We start from the raw sequence: 24,093 nt of genomic DNA on the forward strand, positions 1-24,093 counted from the left end.
CATCAGCGTACTGATGGAAATCCACCCCAAAGCTGCGAATGATCTCTCCCAGCGGCTTCACATAAATATTGAACAAAAGGGGAGAGAGGACCGACCCTTGTGGGACCCCACAAGTTAGGGGCCTTGGGGTCAACCTCTGTCCCCCTGCCAATACAGACTGCGTACGGTCGGTGAGGAAGGAGGAGAACCACCGCATAACTGTGCCTCCCACTCCTAACTCACCCAAACGTCGCAGCATGATATAGTCGGCCTTCAACACAGATCAATTCATGCTACCTATGAAAACAATGTTATATCAATACTCCCTTTGCTTCCTTTCTAACCTGTAGCTAAGAATTGCCCTGAATGAATACAACATAGAATTGCCCACCAGCTCATCACCAGTATGTCTATGGGAAAACATCCTCCCAAATTAGAGGTGCTATCACAGGAGACAGTGAGAGAATTGCTTTGTTCGCTGCAGCAAGCATGTTTGCATAAACCATAATCACAATGGATTGCAAACTTGATTAAGAAGTGGAGCAGTGCTGCTATTCTAACAGAGTGTTATTTAAATGCAGGCCTGGTGAACTCCTACTGTGAAGGCTCCTAGGGGCAAGTGTTTCTTTCCTATTGAAAAAGCAACAAGCTCTCTGTTTTGTTTTCCACACACATAACTGTGGCAGAGTATGTCCTATAGGACACAACACTAAGCACAGCAGGGCTTCATTACGTGCTCTTAAAAGTGTTCTAAAGCACAAAAGGAAATATTCAGATATAAAAAAAATTCCCTTTGCTTCTGGGACATTGGTTTATGCAAAATCAAGGGGGGGAACCACATATACCTGCAGCAGCTTGCAATTGTCTTGATTGCTTAAGAATCAAAGGATCCTTTAACAAGGGATAAATGCAAGATGCCATTATAACCCAGTTTGCCTTCACCCAAAATATGGCTGATTTACAACTGCATATTAAAGTTACCTTGTAAAGCTATTTCTCTACCTTTTCTTAACATGAAGAAAATTAATAAGATAATTGGAGCAATGTGGATGATCAGANCTCACCACCGCCTCCTTTAAGGCTGCGGGGAAGGCACCCTCCCGCAAAGAAGCGTTTACAATTCCCTGGAGCCAGGCTCGTGTACCCTCCCGAGCCGCCAGTACCAGCCAGGAGGGGCACAGATCCAGTAAACATGTGGTTGCATTCAGCCTCCCCAGGATCCTGTCCACGTCCTCGGGAGCCACAGAGTCAAACTCCTCCCATACAACAGTCTCAAGACCTGCTCCCGTCTCCTCCCCCGGGGCCACCCAGTCAGAGTCAAGGCCTTCTCGGATCCGAGCATAGCATGGAATTCAGGAGAGAATTACACAGTTTTCACAGTGGAACAAGTGATGACCTCCCACACCTCTCCCATATACCCCTCCCCTCATGTTATGCATTTTATTCATCAATGACCCGGGGTCAGAAGATGAGCCCTGAAGTTGCCAAGCTTGCCAAGGACACTAAATTATTCAAGGTGGTGAAACTACAATTTGACAAAAGTCAAAGCAACCCCCTCAAACTGGATTAGGAAAACAGAGTTCTTTGCCAGATCTACAGGTAGCCTAAGCTCTAATGATTCAACAGGAAAGAGATATTTTGGTTGTGGTGGATAGGTTAAAAAAAAAATCATCTCAGCATTCAGTCACAGAAATGAAAAAGGCAAATGCTGTGTTTGGGAAGATCAGGAAATAGGTTAAAAATAGAACAGCAAGTGTTATAATGCTTTTATATAACTCAGTGGTGAGAGTGCAACTGAACTGTTGCATAAAGCTCTGGTAGTCCCATTCCAAACAATGGGATGTTCAGGCTGAAAAGTCTGAAAGATTTTAGATCAGAAAAAGAACCGTAAATGGGGAAACATCACTGAGACTTTACAATATTTGACAAAAAATGTATAAAAGTCATAAAAGAGAAAAGAATCCACATTAATTTCTTGAGCTCCTGGACAAATTGGAACAGAAAATTAGCAAAAGCTATATGCATTTCAAGGCATAGAGTTAATATCTTTCAAATAGCTTTCCCTAAAGGAGGAATAGGGCAGACAGACTGGTAATCATATAGCTGGAGTGGATAATAGTCAAGTTTCCAATTCACTCTAATTATGATACTGCACACAATCTGGTTGAAATTACTTCTCTCCACTCTCATACTGGCAATCCCTTATTTATGTTTTTATTGAGATTTGAAATTAGCACAGTACTGTGGTTGCCAATGCCCTATCAGTGGTTTTGTACTACAACTGGGCATACTAAATCAGTTGTACACCATGACCTGCTTAGCTCTAGAGCAGCCATACCTCTTAGCAGGGCTTTTTTTCTCATAGAACGCCCAGAACGGAGTTCCGGCACCTTTTTTGGATGGAACCTTGTAGGGTAAGGCGGATAAGGCAAGGCGGGTTGCATGACATGTGTGAGATCCGGCACCTTTTTTTTTTTTTTTTTTTTAGAAAAAAAGCACTGCCTCTTAGTATTTTAATAGCAAAAGGGGTTTAGTGTAAAGATATAAGTCAGGCTCGAAAGTTATTGTTCATTTTTAAACTAATGTATTTTCATCTAAAATAACAGGTGTATACTCCGTTTGAACATCTGACTGTAAATATTTTATTTGCATCTACTTATAGGATTGTGAAAGCTGCTAATATAGTATGGAGAAGCAATGGTCTGAAACTGGTCTAAATAGGAAATTTTGGGAGAATTTGAAAGGTTTGTTTCTCCCAACTGAAAAATGGGGAAAAATTGCTTCTATAAATACAAGGAATGCATGCATATATTTTTAGGGGCCAAGTTCAATTTATAGGGCAGAAAATTTCCTTTGTTTTAGGCCAACAACTCTGGAGGCACCACATTTAGAAAACGTGATTAACGTACCAGGATAAACAGTTCATTCCTTGCTGAATGTTACCTGTCTTATGTAGACCAGAATTTGGCCAAGAGCCTTTAGAAAATACTGAAGATATATAGCAATATGAAATATATGAAATATTACTCCATTGGCTTAGAGCGTCAATATTTCAGGAGTATAGATGGTTTTTGAAAGATTTATACTTAGAATTTTTTTCCCCTAACAGAGGAGAAAATTATATTGATACATGATGCATTGAAAAGGAAAGGGTGTTGTAGTCTAAAACAAGTCTTAAAAATAGACTGATTGTGAGAGGTAAAACAGTATTTCTACCTGTGTTGGGATTAGAATCTTATTCAACAAGAGAGAAGAATTCCTGCTACTGCTCCAGGAATCAAAGGAATCAATTGTAACTATAAAAAACTGTTCTACAATATCAATAAAAGCCAGTTTGATTCAATAGGAAAGAGATATTTTGGTTGTGGTGGATAGGTTAAAAAAAAATCATCTCAGCATGCAGTCGCAGAAATGAAAAAGGCAAATGCTGTGTTTGGGAAGATCAGGAAATAGGTTAAAAATAGAACAGGCTAGAAACAGGGAGACTGTGAATTCTAGTCCCACCTTAAGCACAAAGCTGGCTTTGTGATCTTGGAACAGTTTCTCTCAGCCCTAGAAAGAAGGCAGAGGCAAATCACTTCAGAAAAACCTTGCCAGGAAAACGGCAGGAACTTGTCCAGCCAGTCTCAGAAAACTGGCACAATTGAACAGAATAGAAAAAAAGAGGAAAGAATGTTAATAGATCACCCTTCCACAGACTGATTCTTTCCTTGCGATTGCCATCATTTCCAGCCTGCATTATTCCCAGTCAGGAATCACACTGTCAGGGTTAATGGGTGTTGAAGTTCAAAGGTTTTGGAGGCTTCGAACTGAGAAAGGATGAAATGAAACCTCAATGGGACAGTATTTTCTGACAGGGGCAGCAATTCTGCTATGAACTTTGAAGCAACTGCCTCCAGCTGAAAGTCATGAAAGAGGTGGAAATTATTCTTATTCACTTTGTGAACACTAAACTGAAGAACTGATGCTCTAGTGGAACTCCCCCCCCCCAGATTTATGGTTTCGGAAAGGTCTAGGGCAGGGGTCCTCAACCTTGGTAACTTTAAGACTTGTGGACTTCAACTTCCAGAATTCCTCAGCCAGCTTTGAAGTCCACAAGTCTTAAAATTGCCAAGGTTGAGGACCCATGGTCTAGGGCAGTGGTTCTCAACCTGTGGGTCGGGACCCCATTTGGGGTCGATCGACCATTTCATGGGGGTCGCCAAGCAAGGCTGTCCACCATTTTTTTTGTCTGCCATTTTTTTTGTCCGCCATTTTTTCCCCCCTTTTCCGGCGGGTGCCTTACCTCCCTTGGGCTGGGCCAGCTGCTGGTCAGCCTGCTCCAACTCTGTCGCTTGCCAGCTATGCCTCGGCCGGCACAGGGGGCGGAACCACACATACACGGCGCTCCCGGGCAGGGAAAGTCCTCGACTTACGACCGGTTGGGTAGTCCTCGACTTACGACCGGTTTAGTCCTCGACTTACGACCGGTTTAGTCCTCGACTTACGACCGGTTGGGGTCGTGGCATTAAAAAGGTTGAGAACCACTGGTCTAGGGAGAATGTCATAAAGCCAGGAAAAAGTAGCATAATTCATCATGCAGATGGGCGAAGTTGATAAATGACGCCTTGAATTTGAGGAGGGGGGATTTTTGCTTTGCCTTTCTAAAAAATTAAATTAATCCTATGTTAAGGCTTACACTGCCATTTCCTACAATTTCACACCTTAAATGACAAGAAACCATACAGCTTAATTTGGTTATTTTGATGAGAAAGATTGTAATAAGCACAAAAATGTGGTTCAAGGAGAGTATGTAACTATTGAGAATAGAATAGAACAGAACAGAACAGAATATTGTTTATTGGCCAAATATGATTGGACACATAAGGAATTTGTCTCCAGTGCATAAGCTCACATATAAACGGCAAGTAATAGGGTATAGATTATAAATCATAGTTACAATGATTAATCATAAGTTACAAACAACAATGAATAAATCATAAGAAATCAATAGGGGAAGATAGTAGAAAAGATGAGAAGATGAGAAAATATGAGAAATGAGACAGTGCTCTGGGAATTAAGTGTTCAGCAGAGTGATGGCATGGGGGGGGGAACCCATGGTTTTAATCAAAGCAGCACAGAATGCAGGGGTCTTAATAGAATGAACCACTTGTGTCATAAAGTCTGGCTGCTAGCTCAAGGCAAGAATTCGTTAAACCATTTCAACCATTTTTTTCAGTCATCCATCAATATCAATTAACTTGGATGCTGATATTAAGGGGCACCTGTAGAAGCTACTCACCTCATAGACATTAAACTGGCTTTGTCCTCGTGCCAGTTCTCTATAGCTGGTTGTAAACTCTCCAATGAAATCATGACTGTTAACAGAAAATAGGATTGTGAGAGGTGATATACAACAAAGATTCCTATTTCTTTATACTTTGGTCCAGATGAGGAATAACAAAACGTCATAGCCAATCAGTGGTAATTCTGCCTATTCCTCACTTCCTTAATTTGTATATACTGGTCCAACTGCCAGTATATGGAGTTCTGGTTTACTTTTCATTCTTCCCCATCATTTACTTAGACTCTTTATTAAAGTTGATTCATAAAGCCTTTACAAATCTAGGGGCTGTGAGATGTGTTTGGATTTATAATTCTCATCATTCTCAACATCAGAGCTAGAATTCTAGACTGGGGTAGTAAGCCTTTTCTCTTTTGTGGGGAACACAGGCCTGTAAATTCAAGCATGCTACATGCGTTTTCTGCATTTTATTTTCATTTAATTTTTATCAATGTAGGTTTTATTTTATTTTTTTAAAAAATGACTAAACGCAAGGAACTAAATGCTACTTACCTGCCATCTCGATCCCAGTCATACACTTCTACTTTTATGGTTCTGCAAAAGATGACATTAGTGGTCAAATTGCAATTCCTATTACAGTTTTCTTCTGAGAAAACCACTGACATGAAAAAGTGTCAAGTTGTGCATTAGAGATAGTATTTTTTTTTCTTTTTAAGAAAGCTGAGCAAGTAAGCCAAGTGGGATTTAGGTGATACTGTATTAAGACTATTCCAGCTACGCTAAATAGGACAAAATCTCCTAAGTAGGCCTACAACTACCCTTCTAGCCTTTTCTGGATAAGCATCTTGGAACCAACGTATTAAATAAGCACGTGCTTACATCAAAGTCTCTCGCCATGTAGGGAAAACGGAATTGCCAGGGGACAAACAACTCCCTATCTTTATTCTGACTCAACATAGAACATGATATGATTGGGCAAGGAAGTTTCTAGCCATGTAATAGATTATAAGGGTGCCAGATTGATGAGCCTTTTTTGCTTCCTCTGGACCATTCTGCTTGGCAAATTGAAGTATGTCCTTTACCCAGAGAGTTGGGATGCCCAAGATGACACACGGTTCTATTGGGAAAATGCCTGCCCACAATGTACTTGAAGGCAATCATTAAAAGCTTAATTTAGACAAGGCAGAGAATCCCCCCCCCCTTTCTCTCTTTCAAAAAGGGCAGTGGAGTTAATTTTCTTAATGAGGGGGTTTATTGCATTTTTTGGTAAGGTCTTCCCACTTGAAATTAATCACACAGTTTGGGAGTTCTCTTGGTCCTAGCTTGTTAATTAACGTTCAGATAACAGCTCTGGCCAAAAGGTTTCAGATGTGGAAAGGCAATAAAGTTACCCTGTTTCAAAAGAGGAAATGAAAATAAAATAGCATCATTAGCAATATGCATCTAGGCAGAAATCAAAATAATTTTCTTTTAAACCCAGGCTATCTACCTAGTCTGTGTCTTTGGATCACTTTCCTGCCAATACATAAACTGGAAATTTATTTTTCGGTGTTCCAAGATGAATAGGTGCAAATTAGTCAGTACACGTGATGTATCATTTTTGTGATAGCACCCCAAAATACTCAAAAGAAGCATTTTCTCTCTCTCTGAAGGTCTGATTTCCTGTCTTTTTTAGCCTTTTCTGGCAGGTGAAGACAACTTCAGACAGAATTTTGAACAGGTCTGGCATTTCACACTGCATTCCAATTCTCAACTTTTAGTTACATGTGATTTCTTTGCCTCTATTATCAGCTAATTATTTCTGTTTTCCTGTGTTTTTGTAATGTTTTAGTTACTTATATGTTTCTCTGTGAGATTGAAGGATGAGATATACATTATTGTATTAAATGCATATAAATTGTTGTTTGTCTTTAAAGTATGAGGAAGAAGGGAGATTTCCACACATGTATTTTATCTATTTTGTCTGGGTTACATTGGAAAGATGTGAACCATTTAAATGTTACTAAACAGACAGGCTTCTGAGACAAAATTTGCCAATGGCTGGTTGATATTATTTAACCCCAACAGTTTAATATATGCCTTACAAGGATGCCAGAGGTATTTGTTGTTCCCAAGTAGGCAGTGGGGACATTGGCACTTTTACCCTTGACTCCAATGCAATTTTCAATGTCAGGCACTGGTTATTCTCAGTAAATACTCCAGCCTAGTGGCTTCTTAAACTCTTGTTAGCAAAATGACAGTGATTAAATTGCCTGTGGCTGTATGTATGCTGACAGATGACATTTGAATTCTCAGAGGCACAGGAAGGAGTGGAGATGTCAGACCAGACTTGAGTTCCACTCGGAGCTCATTTGCAGAAACTCTGCCACATCCCCTCACCCTTGCCCGCTTCTGTGACTTGAGAATTGCTTTCTCAATATTTTCAGTGCTTCTTGAAGTCAACCAAAGTTCCAAACTATTGCACACACCAGCAATTTAAAGAAAAGGCTCATATTTATAAAAGCAAAGCAAAACAGAAGAATGGCAAACAATCCCAATATTTCAACTAGATCAGGGGTCGGGTCTCCAACCCCCAGTCTGCGGACTGACACTGGTCCACAGCATGCCAGCAAGCGGGCCGCACAAACAAGCAAAGCTCCATCCTCAGGATGCAGGCAGTATCAAAACCACACCCCCTCTGGTCCGCAGAAAAATCTTTCTCTATGGCACTGGTCCCTGATGCCCAAAAGGTTGAGGACCTCTGAACTAGATTATAATAGACGAGCAGAGATGGGCAACAATGAAAAAAAATCATTCTTGAAAAAGGTAAAACTTTAACGAGTATTCACTGAAGTCAATAAACACAACTGATAATAAGTCATTCTGTGAACTAGGAGAGATCTCACACACAAATGCCCTGAAAATGGCAAGTCACACCCTGGAAATAACATTCAAGAAGAGTGTCCTTTTACAGCATTGAGAGCCTGGAGACTGATTCCAAGGTTTTTCATACAATTACTGCATTCTACAAAATGTGCTCAAAGAGACTGATAGCTTGAGTTTTATTCCCTTCCCAAAAATGAAGAGTAATCCTTTCTAAAAAAAACAAGCCTGAGGTGATTTTGTTGGTAAACAACAATTCAGAGAGATCAAGTGAAGAATTTGCTGAGCTCCACTAAAGGCTGTTTTCTAAGCAATCAAGGTGGGGTTGGCATCCTTTTCTTGGGTTGCTTACTAAATGCATATGTGTGTACTTTTGAGTGTAGAAATCTGGGGAGATTTTGAAGAAAAAAATACTGTGAATAGTGTAGAATGCAGAGATTTGAATTATGTTCAGTACATTTGATCCTGGACAGACAAAATAAAACCTTCAGAAAATCAGGAATTCAGATGTACCTTTGTTTATTCTTAATTTTCCTAATATATTTTGCTGGCAAATTTCACAACTAAATCTTAGACAAACCAAATTCACTTATATTGTTATTCCTCTTCAATTTTTCAACGTTGACTGAAAACTTGCCATTTGATTTTTATTGCTAGCATAAACAGTATGCACCATTCCCTTAGTAGCATTCTATAAGTAAAGTTAGTCCCTTAGTAGCATTCTATAAGTAAAGTTAGGAGTACTGCAACTGGAAAACAAAGTACCCTTGGTAAAAATACAAAAGCTCCGACTGTCCCGAAACCTGAAATAAAAGCAATCCAAGTATAAACACAAATTTTTGAGGGAAAATAGTATGATGAGAACCTGGGAATTGGGCACCATATATATTTAATAAACTATTATGGGGATGGAACATGTCTTGTGTGCACATGAGTAAGGCAATTGTCACATAGCTGGGACTTAAAAGACATCCAGGTTTCACTTATATCCAAGCTTTTTGCATAGGATCTCAAGGGGATTTGCATTGCACAATTTCCTATTTTCCCCATACTACTTTATGAAGTAGGTTGGGTTGAGAATAACTTTCAATGAGCTTTCATGGCTGAGGGGGAACTACAATTTAAATCCCCAGCTCCTGGTTCAGTACCTTAACTGTAAAAAGTATTCACTGGTTCTCTGGATCTGCCTCTGGAAACTCTTCAGTTTCTTTCTCCCAGTTTTATATCTACAGTTGGTCCTTGAAGTCATGATGAAAAGTGGCTTATAACCAATCCTTGCACTTCCAACTGTTGCAGCATCCCTGCAGTCACATGATCATTATCCAGATGCTTAGCATCTGGCTTGCACTTAACAACAACTGGTCGCAGCATCCTACAGTCATATGATTGCCATTTGTGACTTTCCCAGTTGGCTTCCAACAAGCACAATCAAAGGGGAAGCTGGCAGGAGACTGCAAGTTGAAGTTGTATGAGGTATTGCTTAACAAGCAGGTGATTCAGTTAATGACTACAGCAAAAAGATCATAAAATTGGGTGCAGTCACATGATGCCTCACTTAATGACAGCACCACAATGAATTTTCTGGTCCTTATTGTGACTGTAAGTCAAGGACTACATATACTAACACCCGAATTTACTCTTTTTGCTGTTTTCTCCCATTTTTTTCTCTTTGCAGGTTGTTGAGTTTTCCCCCAATCAGTAAGTCTATTAGAGGGTGGTAAATGGTTAAAGAATGGAAAGCAAATGAGAATAAAAGGCTTTCAGATTAGATAAGTATGCAAAAGAGGGTCTATCAAGAACCTGCATCAGGATTGCAGTTTTGTTTTATTTCAAATGTTGATAAGTCACCAAGATTTTTGATGATGCCAATTTACTCAAGTTGATAACATCAAAATAGGATTAGAGAGAGCTTTCAAAATATCCCTCCTCTCCCCCTCTGTTGAATGGGCTTTAAATTGAAAATCCAGTTCAATGTAAACAAGTGCAAAGCAATGGCAACCTCTTGCAACACTTCCTGCCCTCAGATTTCATATATACAAAAGTGGGGGCTGAGTTGGCAGTAACTGATCAGAAACGATCAAGAAAGGGAACTTGGAATCAACAGTTCCATGAAAATGTCAACCCACATTAATCCTTGAAATCATTAGGAAGGAAACAGAAAACTGCCAACATGTGCCTTCAAGAAGCCTTGGGCTGAGGCAGCACTAAAAATAACCATCTAGTTCTATTTACTGCACCTCAAAAAGGATATTATAAAGCTGGAAAATAATATAAGAAAAGCAGTCAATATTGTAAAGAACCGAAGGAGCAATTACAAGCACAATGAAGGAAACCACAATCATGGGGAACAGCATATATAATTTTCACTTTACACAAAAGGGAACGATCTGGAAAAACCAGTCATAAAGATGTTTGGGTTGAACTACTAGACTATTACTTTTATAACAACATTAGGCATGGGAAGTAAGATGGTGATATATACCATTTTATGCTGTATAGAAAATATGATAGTTTCTCCAACAATATTAGATCCCAAAGTGATCTAATTAATATTACCACTGGAGAAATTCAAGACTTTCCTCAATAAAAGGAAGTAATTATTTACCCAACGAATAGTTTTCTGTTATCATATATGCCTACTGGCATTGAATTAACTGGTTTTCAAAGGGAAGAAAACAATTCATGGAGGATTGGGCAATGAATAGCTACACATGTTAATGCATTCGCAGATTGTTTCCTTGAACAACAGGGAGTATTCTTTTAGTACAACAGTGGAAGAGGAACAATAGTGGAAGAGGGCATCATCCCCATATTTTGTTTGTGAGCTTTTAGGATACCTTTGGTTGTAACACAAAATGCTAAGATAGGGGAGCCTTTAGCCTCAAGCCTGGCAGTGTGATTGTGTTGCTCTGGTTACAGATTACAGAGGAACAAATTTCAGAGCATGGCACACCGGAGAATATGCCAAATAAAGGTATCTTTAATTCCTCCTACTTTTATAAATGTCGACTCTTCAGATAGCAAGGATTTGTAGCAGCTTTATAATTCATCCACTGGACAAGGAAAAGGTTAATATTTTAAAGCATACTTTCAATCAGGAAACAGAATGAGACTATTGCGTCTGTTGTCTTGATCTGTGACTAGCTTGGTCCCAATGTCATACGTTTCCATAGCAACAAAAGCTAAAAATATACCATCTAAAATGGGGGAAAGGCCCACGCAGCAGTCAAAACAAACTAAATAAAGATCAAATTGCAATCATAATGAGGAAAAAGTAATTTTAATAATTTCTCTGGACTTGTTCAGGAGGTGATGAAACAAGATGGAAGAAAACAACAGATTCTGGGTATAGAAAGCTTGCAGTTCAGTTAACCACTGTGGAAAAGAGGCTCAGCTGTGTTGGAAAATGGGATTCCTCAGGCCACATTTCCATATGAGTGTGATCAAGTGAAAAAGCTTTTACTTCTCCAATAATGATTTTGGTTTAAGATATCTGGCATTGTGCATCAGACAGTGGTCCAGATTAGGAACCTCATATGGTCCAAATTCAATGACTGAACAGATTACAAATATAATTATAAGTAAACCCATACTTATATACACAGAGTGACATATACATACGTTTTACTTTAGCAAATAGTTAAAAATGAGTTCCACTTGTACTTTTTATAGCTCTGGGGTAATGTATCAAACACCAGAAGGGAGAAAAAAATAAATTTAAGATGAAAAAGTATTGGGTGTTAAAAGTAAACGTTGGCGATAATGTTACAATACTTAAGAATAATATCATGATATAGGCTACCCAAAAGCTATCTTGATATTTGTTATCTTAACTATTGATAAGAGCAATATGAAGAAACCTGAGAATCTGTTTCATGGTCAAGAGAACAAGGAAAATATTGAGCTTTATGTTCAAATGGGATATTCCTTGTTTGAAAAGAATCATATTATTCCACTGTCATATATTTGTTTCACAGGAATAATAAAGACTTATTTTGCAGTGTTGTTATAAAGATTACAGTAAACTGGTGGAATTTTTTTCAACTTCCTAAATTATTCCATGCAACCACATATTTTGACTACATACATTCAGTTAAGTGTCAGACTTAATGTATCAACTTACAAAGACTCACATTCAAGTCTCTACCAATCTCACGTTGGGCCATTTGCTCTCTTATTCCAGTCTACCTTAGAAGATCCTTGTTATAAAATAAAGAAAATTAGAGGATCCAGATAAAATGTTCTGGACATACCAGAGAAATTGTGAATTATAAATGCAAATAACAACTGTACCTTATAGGAAACTGATAGCCTAAATTAATATCCTTATGACAAAGTATAAAAAAAGTATACTGGGAAATACAAAAACTGAAGCTGTTGTTCTTAAACTCCCTGCAATGAGGTAGCTCAAGAAATGTCCACCAGTTTCTAAATTTTTCCAAACTCTACTTTGGAATTGCAACTGGAAACCTAAGATGAAGCAACTTTTTATCAAGATATTGTCCCAAAACAGATCACTTTAGCTGAGGCAACATTACCAAACAGCATTCTTTCATACAGACCTTAGAGCAGTGTTTCTCAACCTTGACAATTTTAAGGCATGTGGACTTCAACTCCCAGAATTCCACAGCATGCTGGCTGTGGAATTCTGGGAGTTGAAGTCCACATGCCTTAAAATTGTCAAGGTTGAGAAACACTGCCTTAGAGGCATGTTCACATGTGCATAACTATTTGTGTCTCTCTACACACACACATGTATGCATATACAACATACACTAAATTGCAAGTATAGTAATCAGGTAAACAGCTTTTCAAGCTCTGTTCTCACCTCATGGATGTAGCCACTGACATGAATTAGTAAGTCACAACTAATTCTGAATTCCTCCAAGAGAAGGGAATGAAGAGGAATAGAATTGCTGAGCTGGTGACAATAATTAAGGCTGATTAAGACCTTTGTAGCCATCAAAGAGTCTCTCATTTCTACTCTAAGCAAAATAGGATATGGATTAGGCAGCATCAAGAACGGGCTTAATAAAATGGCCTGCTACATTTGTAATACTATTATTCTAGCCTATCATTTGGGAATTACCTTTTATCTCAAGGAGGAATAATATTAGTGATGCCAGTTTCATTTTTCATAAACTTGTAGCTAGAAAATTAGAGGCATGACTTCTATACGTGCAGGAAGATTGCATAGACTTTATGATGACTTTGATCTACATCTTATCAAAGCACAGTATCAGGATCCTTTATTTCTATTCTTGGAGGATGTACACTTAATTAGCAAATAAAATAAAGAAATACAAATAAGTCTTGATAAACTTCTACGATCTGTATTAAAAGTATAACAATGATATTTGGACTAACAGCATTTCCTTTTAATTTATTATTTTCATATAATGTAGCTAAGAAATTTCCACTGGCTTATTTATATTTATTCAACATACATTTATCTAAGAAAATTAGGAGGCACACCTTTATTTAGCATTATGGTCAAGAGCAGGACAAAGTTATCATGAACTTGGCTTAATACTCTCCTTTATTCAGTCAGTACAACCCTGCCAGTGAGTAGTGACACTTTCCATTAAAAGTCATCTATTATTTTGTGCACATTAGAAGTTATAGTTTAAAATCTGTCAGTTATGAAAATAGCCAACTTCAAGCCATCGGTTATTTGTTTTAACTAACTAAAGCTTATTTTATATTAGAGAGGTGCATGATAGCCTGAAGCTCACATAGCTCTAAATCAGTGGTTCTCAACCTTTTTAATGCCGCGACCCCAACCGGTCGTAAGTCGAGGACTAAACCGGTCATAAGTCGAGGACTAAACCGGTCGTAAGTCGAGGACTAAACTGGTCGTAAGTCGAGGACTACCCAACCTGTCATAAGTCGAGGACTTTCCCTGCCCGGGAGCGCCACGCATGCGTGGTTCCGCCCCCTGCGCCAGCCGAGGCGTAGCTGGCAAGCGGCAGAGACGGAGCAGGCCGACCACCAGCTGGCCCAGCCCAAGGGAGGTAAGGCACCCGCCGGAAAAGGGGGAAAAAATGGACAACAAAAATGGTGGACAAAAAAAATGGCGGACAGCCTTGCTTGGCGACCCCCGTGAAATGGTCGATCGACCCCAAATGGGGTCCCGACCCACAGGTTGAGAACCACTGCTCTAAATTATGGTTTAATACACATAGCTCTAAATTATGGTTTAATATTATGTCCTAACTGAGCCAATTACTATTACTACCCAGTTTCTACATTCCAGTGCAAACTTTTCCCAATCTTGTACAAATCAGACAATATAATGGAAAAAGGCAGCTTTTTACGTAAACAATATTTCCCTTCCAACTGGCTCCTAGAAAAACTCAATATATCAGCACCCTCTCATTATCTTAAAGACAGCCAAATATCAATTATCTATTTTATTTAGATTTTCTTTTAATGTTCTCAATCACATGAGTTTCAAACCACCACTATACGACCAACCACTGAGTCCCTGAAATTATTATAAAATGAATAATTTTCAAACTTGTAAAAAATGGATCTGATCTAAGATAGATTATTATCAGCACATTATGCATGTCTACTCAGAATAAATTCCACTAGGCTTGACAGAGCTTAATCCCAGTGTATATACAATATTCATGCATATACTACTCTTGGGAGTAAATTCTACTGAACTCAGAGAATAGTCAACTTCACTATTTCAGTTTTAAGGAGGCATATTCAGATTGCAGCTACATATCTTACTGCCTTCAATAAAAAAGAATACTAAATATAGGAATTACATGGATTTTACAAAAGAGAACTTTAAAAATGTAGTCTTTTGGTAAGGATGCCTGTATTCAGATGTTTAGAAACTAGAAAGAAAGTGTCTGATGAAATAAAATGAACTCTTTCCAAATCATTCTCTGATATCAAACATTTGAAAAGATAATTGAAGAAGGTTAAAAAAATGGACTAATACACATTTTTATTTGTTTCTTAATCTAGCAATATAAAAAGAATTATATCATAAGATCAGTGAACACTTCAAAATCTCAGGATCCAATTGGCTTTAATTAAGCAATTATCACTTTCCCCCAAAAATAGAAAATGCTGGATTAACATTGGGAAATGTCTGTCACCTTGCTGGATGATTAATAATGACTTCAGAATGTAAGTTTGGAGAAAGTCAAGACCATAGATGAAAGTTTCTTCCTTTGTGTGTACTATAAAGGCTTCAACTGAATGCACACATCCTATTTTTATGAGGCTTATTTCCAATAAGAATATACAGGACTGCAACTTTCAAGAGTTTACTTTGGAATCATATGTACATATAGCAATGAAGAACTGTAAAAAGAATCGGGGTCAGGAACCAACCTGCTGTATAGGCTTCTGCAGCCAATAGGGGGTCAAAGTTCTCTTCCTATGCCATCCCTCCTTCACATTTCTATGCCTAGTACTTAAAAGGTTTACGAAACATAAATATGGTTGCTAATTACTTCATTAGTGTAATGTGTAGTTCTGTTTTCTGTGTGGGCTCATATTTCTAAAGGCTGTTTACCTCCTGGGAAATACAACCACAAAGATCTAATTCAGATGGCTTTTGTGAGACGATTGTGATTAAATATTTTGCATGGTTAAACAAACATTCCTCCAGTAGTGCCAGCATTTTTCCATGATACTATGACAATATCATGGAAAAATGCTGGCACTACTGGAGGAATGTTCTGAGCTACAGCTTTGGATGGAAACCTTGGCATGAACCCAGAAACCTCCCCTGACAAATATTCTGATTTATTTTCTTTTAGTAAGTATTTCAGGATTGCATGTTTGTTTAGCACTTTATGGCTGAATTCACACAGCACATTTACCCAATGATACCTGAGCCATGATTTATTCAATTCACTCAATGTTCTAATTCTCATAAATCATTTAATTAGAGGCTATCCATATAGGGTGGATTCACCCAACATGTGCCTGGTTAATCTGTGATCTTTTGAGTCATGAGAACCCAGCTTAAGGGTGAATGCTGGCTAAAGAAATTCAAATCAGGTATTCCCAGTCTGACTCTCACCTTTATCATGAATACACCAGGTAAATTTAGCAAGCCACTTTCGGTTATGATGCATCTATCCAAAACAGTAGGAGATAATATTACTAATGGTCTAATTTAATGGCTTGTTGCTAGAATCACAACCAAATAATATAATTTATGTTCTAGAGATGTTTGAAACTTCTTAAAAATATTCATCATCATTTCTAATAATTTAACAATAGTGCGTAAGGGAGGGAGATGGGCAGCTAAGAAAAATATAAAAATATCAATAAATAGAACTCATAAAGGGTGGGAGCAGAACACATTATTCTCCTGGCTTCCTATGCTCCACTGATTTAATTTGCCCCTCCTATCAACTCTGCTAATAGGAAAAGTGTCTCAAAAACGAGGTAGAGAGAAAGGAACTTAATATGTATTATGAAACTAGACATTGAAACCCAGACAATATGTTGCTGTAAAGCTGATGTCCACAATCATGTGTTCAAAGTTTTGCCTCTTTTTAATGTATTCTGCATGAAAAAGGGATGAGATGTCAATCTTACAGTTGTGTCTGCCATCTTGAATTTTAGTGCATGTGCATGTGCACACGCATGCACACACACACACACACACACACACACACACACACAATCAATAGATGCCCCTGTTCAGGAAGGTGAAAGATCTGGGGGGGGGGGGAATTATCAAGCAATGAAGGATGGAGAAGATGGAGGAAAAAGCAGATTTAGTCCCCATTCTTTTAAGTTCCATTTTGTAAATAAGGCAGATTCTTGACCACTTTATAGCTAAATTAATGACTGCAACTTTATGGAACGTTCCATTTCCAGAGAAGCTAGGGTAAATCCATATTCATATATTAGTTTATTAAAAATGGATTTTAGTGATATTAAGCCATAACTACAAACCACCATAGCTGGGTTCTCTGATGTAATGGGTAGGCAACCTTTGGTTTATGGCTGCACATAATCCTGAAGCAACAAGATTTTGAAATTCAGCATCATATTATTTGTTTGGGGGGTTTCCCCCAAAATTTTAGGTGGGAACCAGAGTGGGGGTCTCTGGGAAGCAAACTATCCTCTTTCTGATCCTTAAAATCCCAGAGTCACCACAAATAGTTCTAAATGTGTCAACAACATTTAGCAATTGATCAGCTAAGTTTCAACAACAATTTTTCAGGACACGTAGGGAAGTATGGAAGGGGGGGGAAGGGGAAATGGGAATACTTTGCTTCCCAAAGATCTCCTATTCCCTTTCCAAGGTTAAAACTCCACTCACTCCCAGGAAAAGACTGCAATTGCAGACCTCTATCAGTCATCTCACACAAAGTTATCCATCAACATGGCTTAGTCCAGGCATGTCAAACTCACGACATCACGTGACATCGTGCAACATATCGGGCCGGTTTTGCCATTGCCGGCAATGGGGTGGGCGCAGTTTCCACATGACGCGTCCGGCCCACAGGCCGCCAGTTTGACACCCCTGGCTTAGTCCAATATGTGAACCAATCTTATTCAAATTAGTTGCAGACAAAGCTTCATGCTCCACATGGCACATTTGCCAGCATAAACACAACTGGTGTGAAGATACAATATGGAACCCAATTTTCCCAAGCCACTGGATTACTTAATAATAAGGTATTCTAACTAATTACGGAAGGAAATCTTAGGGACTGAAGGCTTAAATTCTTAACACTTCTGCCAATTTAAAATACTACATACAGAGTTGGCAGATAAATCCTCCCAGCAAGTTTAGCTCCATTAGGTGAACATAGCAGTAGAAGCAAGGAAAAAAGTCAGACCCAGGTAACTAAAGGCTTACTTTAAGCTAGTCTCTGCAGCAGATGAGAATCATCTAAAAGTGCAACTATAACATTTTAGGAAAATAAATCTATTCATTCTTTTATTTATTTACACATTTCTATGTTTGCCTCTTCCCAGGAGCTCAGGGTGATGTACATAGCATTGCATCCTATGGTTAAGGTTGCATGTGAAGATAGTATAGCAGGCCTGAGCTGCTAATCAACAGAAAATATGCTGATAAAAGCTACGGTTAATGCATAGTTTTCAAACGAACACAGATGCAGAGATTCAATTGTGATATATAGGAAATCATCAAGCTGAGGGAAGAGTACATTGCCCTGATAATGGAGCCAATCATCCTTGGGTGCTCTTGAGGACATCCCTCATCAGCAAGACTCCCGTTCCTGAATTGAAACAGACCTTTGCTGTGGACTGACAGCAGTGGCAGATTTCATCAATGTAGTAATAATCTATTGCCAATGCTTCTCCCAACAAACATTTTCTACTTTTTGGGTTCATTCCCATCCATTCATCACTCCCTAAGTACACTTCAGTTCCATCTGTGAAGCCGGGAAACAGCCTTCCCAAGGGAGCCCTCCCAGCTGCTCCCCCCTTTTGTCTTTTCACTAATGCTGACAGAATAACAGCTCCCTAATTTAGAACAGCTCTGAGGACTGTCAGTGTTTTTTAAACCCCCTTAAGAATCTTAAGGGAGGACAAGTCTTTTGTATCACTAAATTCCTGGATGTGACAGCTTCTGCCATGTTCGGTGCATTCATGCAGCCATGGAAGTTGTTGAGTTTAATATTTAAAGTATTTAGATATTAATATGAAATATTAAATATGTATTTTCTGCCCTTCTATACCTACAATAAAATGAACCCCAGTCTGGGGACAAGTCTTACCTAACCAAACTATCTTTGCAGGAGGTTCCTTGCCCCCCCCCCCATTAATTTTTTCTACAACCAGGTCTAATAAATTCATCCTCAGCTTTCTTTGTGGATTAAGTCAAGGTCCAAGGTTGCTAATGGGTGCTTACAGGTAACTCTAGTACATTTTGAGCATGTATGACAGGCTTTCGTTTTCATTTAAAAACAGATGGTAATACCTAGCCAACTTTGACTGATCTAGAAATCTAAGCATGGCTGGCTCTAGTTTGTCCCAGATGGCTGAGGAACATCTGAAAAGTCTAGGGATATAGGCTAAACTGAAGGGGGCTGTTTGTAATTCATTTCTTCTAACCTGATCTTTTCCAAACTGGTCCCACTAGGTATGTTAGGATTACCTCCAGCTATTCTAGGAACTAGGAACCATGAGGGTAATTTGGTGGACACCAGTTCTAACATCACTTTTAATGAACAAACCATACCAGATGTTAACTCTAATTCTATGAAACTTGTACCTGTCATAATCTCCATTGCACAAGGCTCGCACAGGGATAGCGAATGACTGCCATACTGGATTCAGAGTGTTCTTCACCACTTCAGTTTTATGACAGATGGTAAATCTACCAAGATACAGAAGGTCCATTTAGTTATAAGTTAATTCTCAGAAACTGAAGAATGCCTTGGGTTAGACAACAATAGAGAAGAAAGAGAAATCTCATTGTTTTTATTTTTGAAATATGCTTCTCCAACCCACCATGGACGATGAAAATTGGACTGGGTTGGATCAAGATAACAATGGATTACTTTAATAGCTGTAAACACTGGCATTCTCTAAGCACTTGCAGCAGAAATGAGCACCAGCTTCATGCAATATTAGCTAACATTCTTCAGAGGATATAAATATTTTCTATTAAAATTATACTTTTATTAGCACAAGTAGTGCAATATCCATTCCCACAGAGACAAAACTTGCTGAAAGCAGAACTATATTGGGAACCAGTTTAAAAGCAATAACCAGCAAGATATGGCAATATCTCTAGAAAAGAGAAGCTCATATTTTCTCAAACAAGGGAGGGGGAGGGTTTTTTTTTCCAGGCAGGGCCTGTGTTTTTAAGAAATAATCTGCTGGGAGCCATGTTCCAGTAATAACCGGAGCCAAAATTGGGCAGATCACTCTTTTCTTCTTCTCATTTTCTATTCGCTCAACTTTCCATAATGTCCATCTTTCCTCCCATCCAACCTATTTTTGGAAGGACAGATCACTCTTGCTATCGACTTAAAATGAGCCTTTTGCAAAAATCCTCTGATGGCATGTTAAAGGCTACATGAATCACAGAATACATGAATTACCCAAATCTAGCATTCTGACCATCCTTACTGTAATTTGGTTGGGACATTTCAGTGAGAAAGCGTTTGCCTAGAACAGTGATCCAGACTACCAAACCTATCAGATTTTGATTCTGGGAATATGGATCTCCACCCTGCTCACACAACAAATGTTAGGGTCTGTGTCTGGGAATTTGGATGCAAGCCAATATTTTATTTCAGCACTAGCCTTTGCACTTTGAAAATTGAGGAAAATGTTCACAATTTCAAGGAGATCTGACTTTCAGTTGCCTATTTAATTATTCAGAATTGTCAGCTAGGGAATTGTCTTGTTGTTAGCTAACTTTTGCCCAGGTCTTTTTTCTATTAAACACAACATCTCATTTCACATCTTACTGGCTTAGTGAACAACTTCAGGAATATTCATAAATCATCTTTTTAAAATGATCCTGAAAGTTGAAAACTTAGCATATTTAGCACAGTCTTTTTATTTTCTCCTCAAATCAGTTTTTTTACTTGAACTGGTCCAAAAAACTCTTTCCAACTCACAAGAAAAGTTTGTTCAATTGACATGGTATGATCATGCATAAGAACAGGTAAAGTTTCAATCACACAATCATAGCCATCATCTTGATTTTTTTTTTTATACCATATCCTATAGATCCCATAATTCTTAAGACTGCAAAACTGGAAGAATGCTAAAAAAAAAAAAATACTTATCCATCCTGAGTTTAATAGTCAATGCCTCTCTCACTCAAGCTTTTCTTTGATATTATTGCAGAATGATGATCTTTTCAATTAACCAAAATGACTGTATTTTTGGAATGTGAGGTAAAGAACATTTAAGAAGAAGGGACCCATTGTTTTAGTGCAGTGGTTCTCAACCTTTTTAATGCCGCGACCCCAACCTGTCGTAAGTCGAGGACTAAACCGGCCGTAAGTCGAGGACTACCCAACCGGTCGTAAGTCGAGGACTTTCCCTGCCCGGGAGCGCCGCGCATGCGTGGTTCTGCCCCCTGCGCCAGCCGAGGCGTAGCTGGCAAGCGGCAGAGACGGAGCAGGCCGACCACCAGCTGGCCCAGCCCAAGGGAGGTAAGGCACCCGCCGGAAAAGGGGAAAAAATGGCGGACAAAAAAAATGGCAGACAGCCTTGCTTGGCGACCCCCGTGAAATGGTCGATCGACCCCAAATGGGGTCCCGACCCACAGGTTGAGAACCACTGTTTTAGTGTCAAGCCAGATTACATATGGCTACAATAATTTTGTCTATGATATGCGTTAGCCTGGACAAGTTCTTTATATGAAGCTTTTAAAAGATTGCTTACTAAGGAAAGCCTGAACAGGGAGCAGCAGCCAGCTACACTGATTGACCTAAACAAAAACCTGTTGGATCTGACTGGCATTTGAAAGAGTGATCATCAGAAAATGCAGACTTATAATCCAGACTGGGAAATCACAAACAAAATTCCAGAATGACCAGCAAGTTGTTCACTGTGTGCTAGTGAAGAGTCAGTTAAAATTGGAACGAATCTATTCCCAGAAAAAAACCACTTGTACTCACGTTCCATCTTCATTACTTCTGAAGAATACCATGAAAGGGTCTGATTTCCCAAAGAAGTCCTTCTTGTCCAGCTTGTTGGCACAGAACTGCATCGTGGCTACATCCTTGGAATTGGAAGAAGAAAATATATTGTCTAACAGCATTGCTGTTGAGCTAACAGAGCAATTTTAAGAAGTTATACTGGAAAGTGGTACAGTAAAGTACCACACATAAACATAACAGAGTTTGCAATCAGCCCAATAGGAAATAGCAAAAAAAGACTCATCATGGAAAGAAATTCTAATCCAGTGTGTAACTGAAAGGACTACAATAGCATGAGCAAGGTTTGAAAAATCTGGGAAAGCTATCAGTTTAGCATCAAACAAGGATACTGCACCTACAACTAAGACTTTTTACTCATAGATCTTGGTACTTGGGTATTTTCTTTCCCCATCAGTCTCTGGAACATGCACTGAAGCATGTTAAACTGAACTCTTTATAGAAGAGTTACAGCTTGCCAATGATTTTCGTAGTAGATAAATCATCCACTACACTTTTTGACTTCCTGGCATTTAAATCAATCCAGGCCCTTAGGATTATAATGGAACTAGCTGCTTCCGTGAGTTAGAAAAATACAAACAACTTTATATATTTATCAATCAGCGTCACTGCTGCTCTGTGATCATGTACACAAAAATTTTGTTAGGATTGGCATTCCATAAATACAATAAACTTGCTAAAATATTCCCCCTAATTCTTCTATAAGTTGCATTTTCACTTGTAAGAATGTGTGGATTTTATGTACAATTTCCCCTGCTCTGCATTTTATGCATATTTTTCCTAATGTAGATGAAGCTCTTCTGGATCACTCCTAGACCCTCCATACATGGCTGCTCAATCAGGTCTCCCTAATCTCTTTCCTATTTGCCATAGTTCAACATCATCATGTGGATTAGGTCCAATGCTCAATCTTGTGATTTTGTGCTCTGAGATATTCCTCAATTAGCTCTGTATCATCTACAGATTTGATAAGCATGCCTTCCATTGCATTTCTAGGCCATTTATCTAGATACTGAATAGTAGATATTGAATCTAGATACTGAATTCATGTTTCATGAATAGAGGAAAGACCAGACCACTATTTTTCTACTTGGCAACTTGAAGATATGTGAACTTCAACTCCCAGAATTGAATTGAATACATCTTCAAGTTGGAATAGAAAGACAACACACAACTAACCATCACAGTTAGCTCCTGATAATGGTAACATTCTTTTTTAAATGCTCATAGCCACACTGCTTGACAATTTATTTAGCAGAGATGCTAAATAATAGGTACATATTTTCTCAGGTGCTCCCTCTACCATTTTGTATATTGGTTGCTCTTATCTAGCCTTCCAGCACCACCAGTAGGTTTCAAAGATCACAATCAGTCGGCAGGAGTTCATGTATAATATATTTTTTTTTATTTCATGCTTGCCAGGACCAACCATTTGGCTTGAACTATCTGCAGATACTCTATAAGATATTACTGTGTTAAGGAAATAATAGCCTTGCTGTTGTAAGCCAAATGTTTCAAGCTGTAAACCACTGAAGATCACACTGTGTCTTGAAGTGTCATGTTTGAGATGAAAAGTCAGTTTGATGAGACTTTTTTCACCAGTAGGGAAGCATGAAAGGAGGCCAGGAGAGATTAGTAGCCCACTTATCAATCCTTTCTGATTGCAACTCAAGGCATTTTTGTTCTGCAAAATTCTCTGCCAGTGCTGCTGGAGGCAGACAGCAGTGGTTATTTTCCAGGAGAAAATGAGTGAATCACTATGTGTGTATGGACACTGAATTTTTCCAAAAGTACCACTTTAACTGGGAGAAAAAGAGGAATAGAGCATGCTGGGTAAAATAAAAAAGAGCCATGCTGTCTTTACCTTTTTGAGGAGTGGTTATTACGTGGTAAGGCATTTCTGATTTTCTGGTTTTTTTTTTTAATTTTTATTTATTACTCTAATTCTATTTATTTATTACTCTAATTTATACCCCGCCCTTCTCCAGAGGGACTCAGGGCGGCTCACAGGTAAATAAAAACAATACTATACAATAAATATCTAAAAGCCAAATTAAAATATATATTAAACAACCTGTATTAGAAAAATTATAAAATCCCTTTAAAATCCCTATAAAATCCCGCCCCTAGGCCAATCCCGCTTGATGGAAAAGCCATGTCTTGAGGGCACGGCGGAAGGAGGGGAGATCTGGAATAATCCGGATCTCTGGGGGGAGTTCGTTCCACAGGGTGGGGGCTCCCACAGAGAAGGCCCTCCCCCTGGGGGTCGCCAGCCGACACTGTTTGGCCGACGGCACCCTGAGGAGGCCCGCTCTGTGGGAG

At 38.8% G+C, this 24,093-nt stretch overlaps 1 protein-coding gene across 1 annotated transcript in view; it reads right to left on the minus strand.

The window, feature by feature from the left end:
• LOC107302554 (copine-5) overlaps window positions 1–24,093 on the minus strand; it is a 129,337-nt gene that overhangs the window by 27,785 nt on the left and 77,459 nt on the right. The window contains exons 9-12 of the mRNA XM_015831671.1: window positions 21,733–21,836; window positions 19,362–19,466; window positions 5,816–5,857; window positions 5,261–5,336 (exon numbers count right to left, since the gene is read on the minus strand). Of these exons, the coding sequence (XP_015687157.1) occupies window positions 5,261–5,336; window positions 5,816–5,857; window positions 19,362–19,466; window positions 21,733–21,836 (327 nt within the window). The remainder of the gene's footprint in view (window positions 1–5,260; window positions 5,337–5,815; window positions 5,858–19,361; window positions 19,467–21,732; window positions 21,837–24,093) is intronic.

Source organism: Protobothrops mucrosquamatus, unplaced genomic scaffold (genome assembly GCF_001527695.2).
Source record: "Protobothrops mucrosquamatus isolate PMUCROS unplaced genomic scaffold, P.Mucros_1.0 scaffold_270, whole genome shotgun sequence".
Lineage (NCBI taxonomy): Eukaryota > Metazoa > Chordata > Lepidosauria > Squamata > Viperidae > Protobothrops > Protobothrops mucrosquamatus.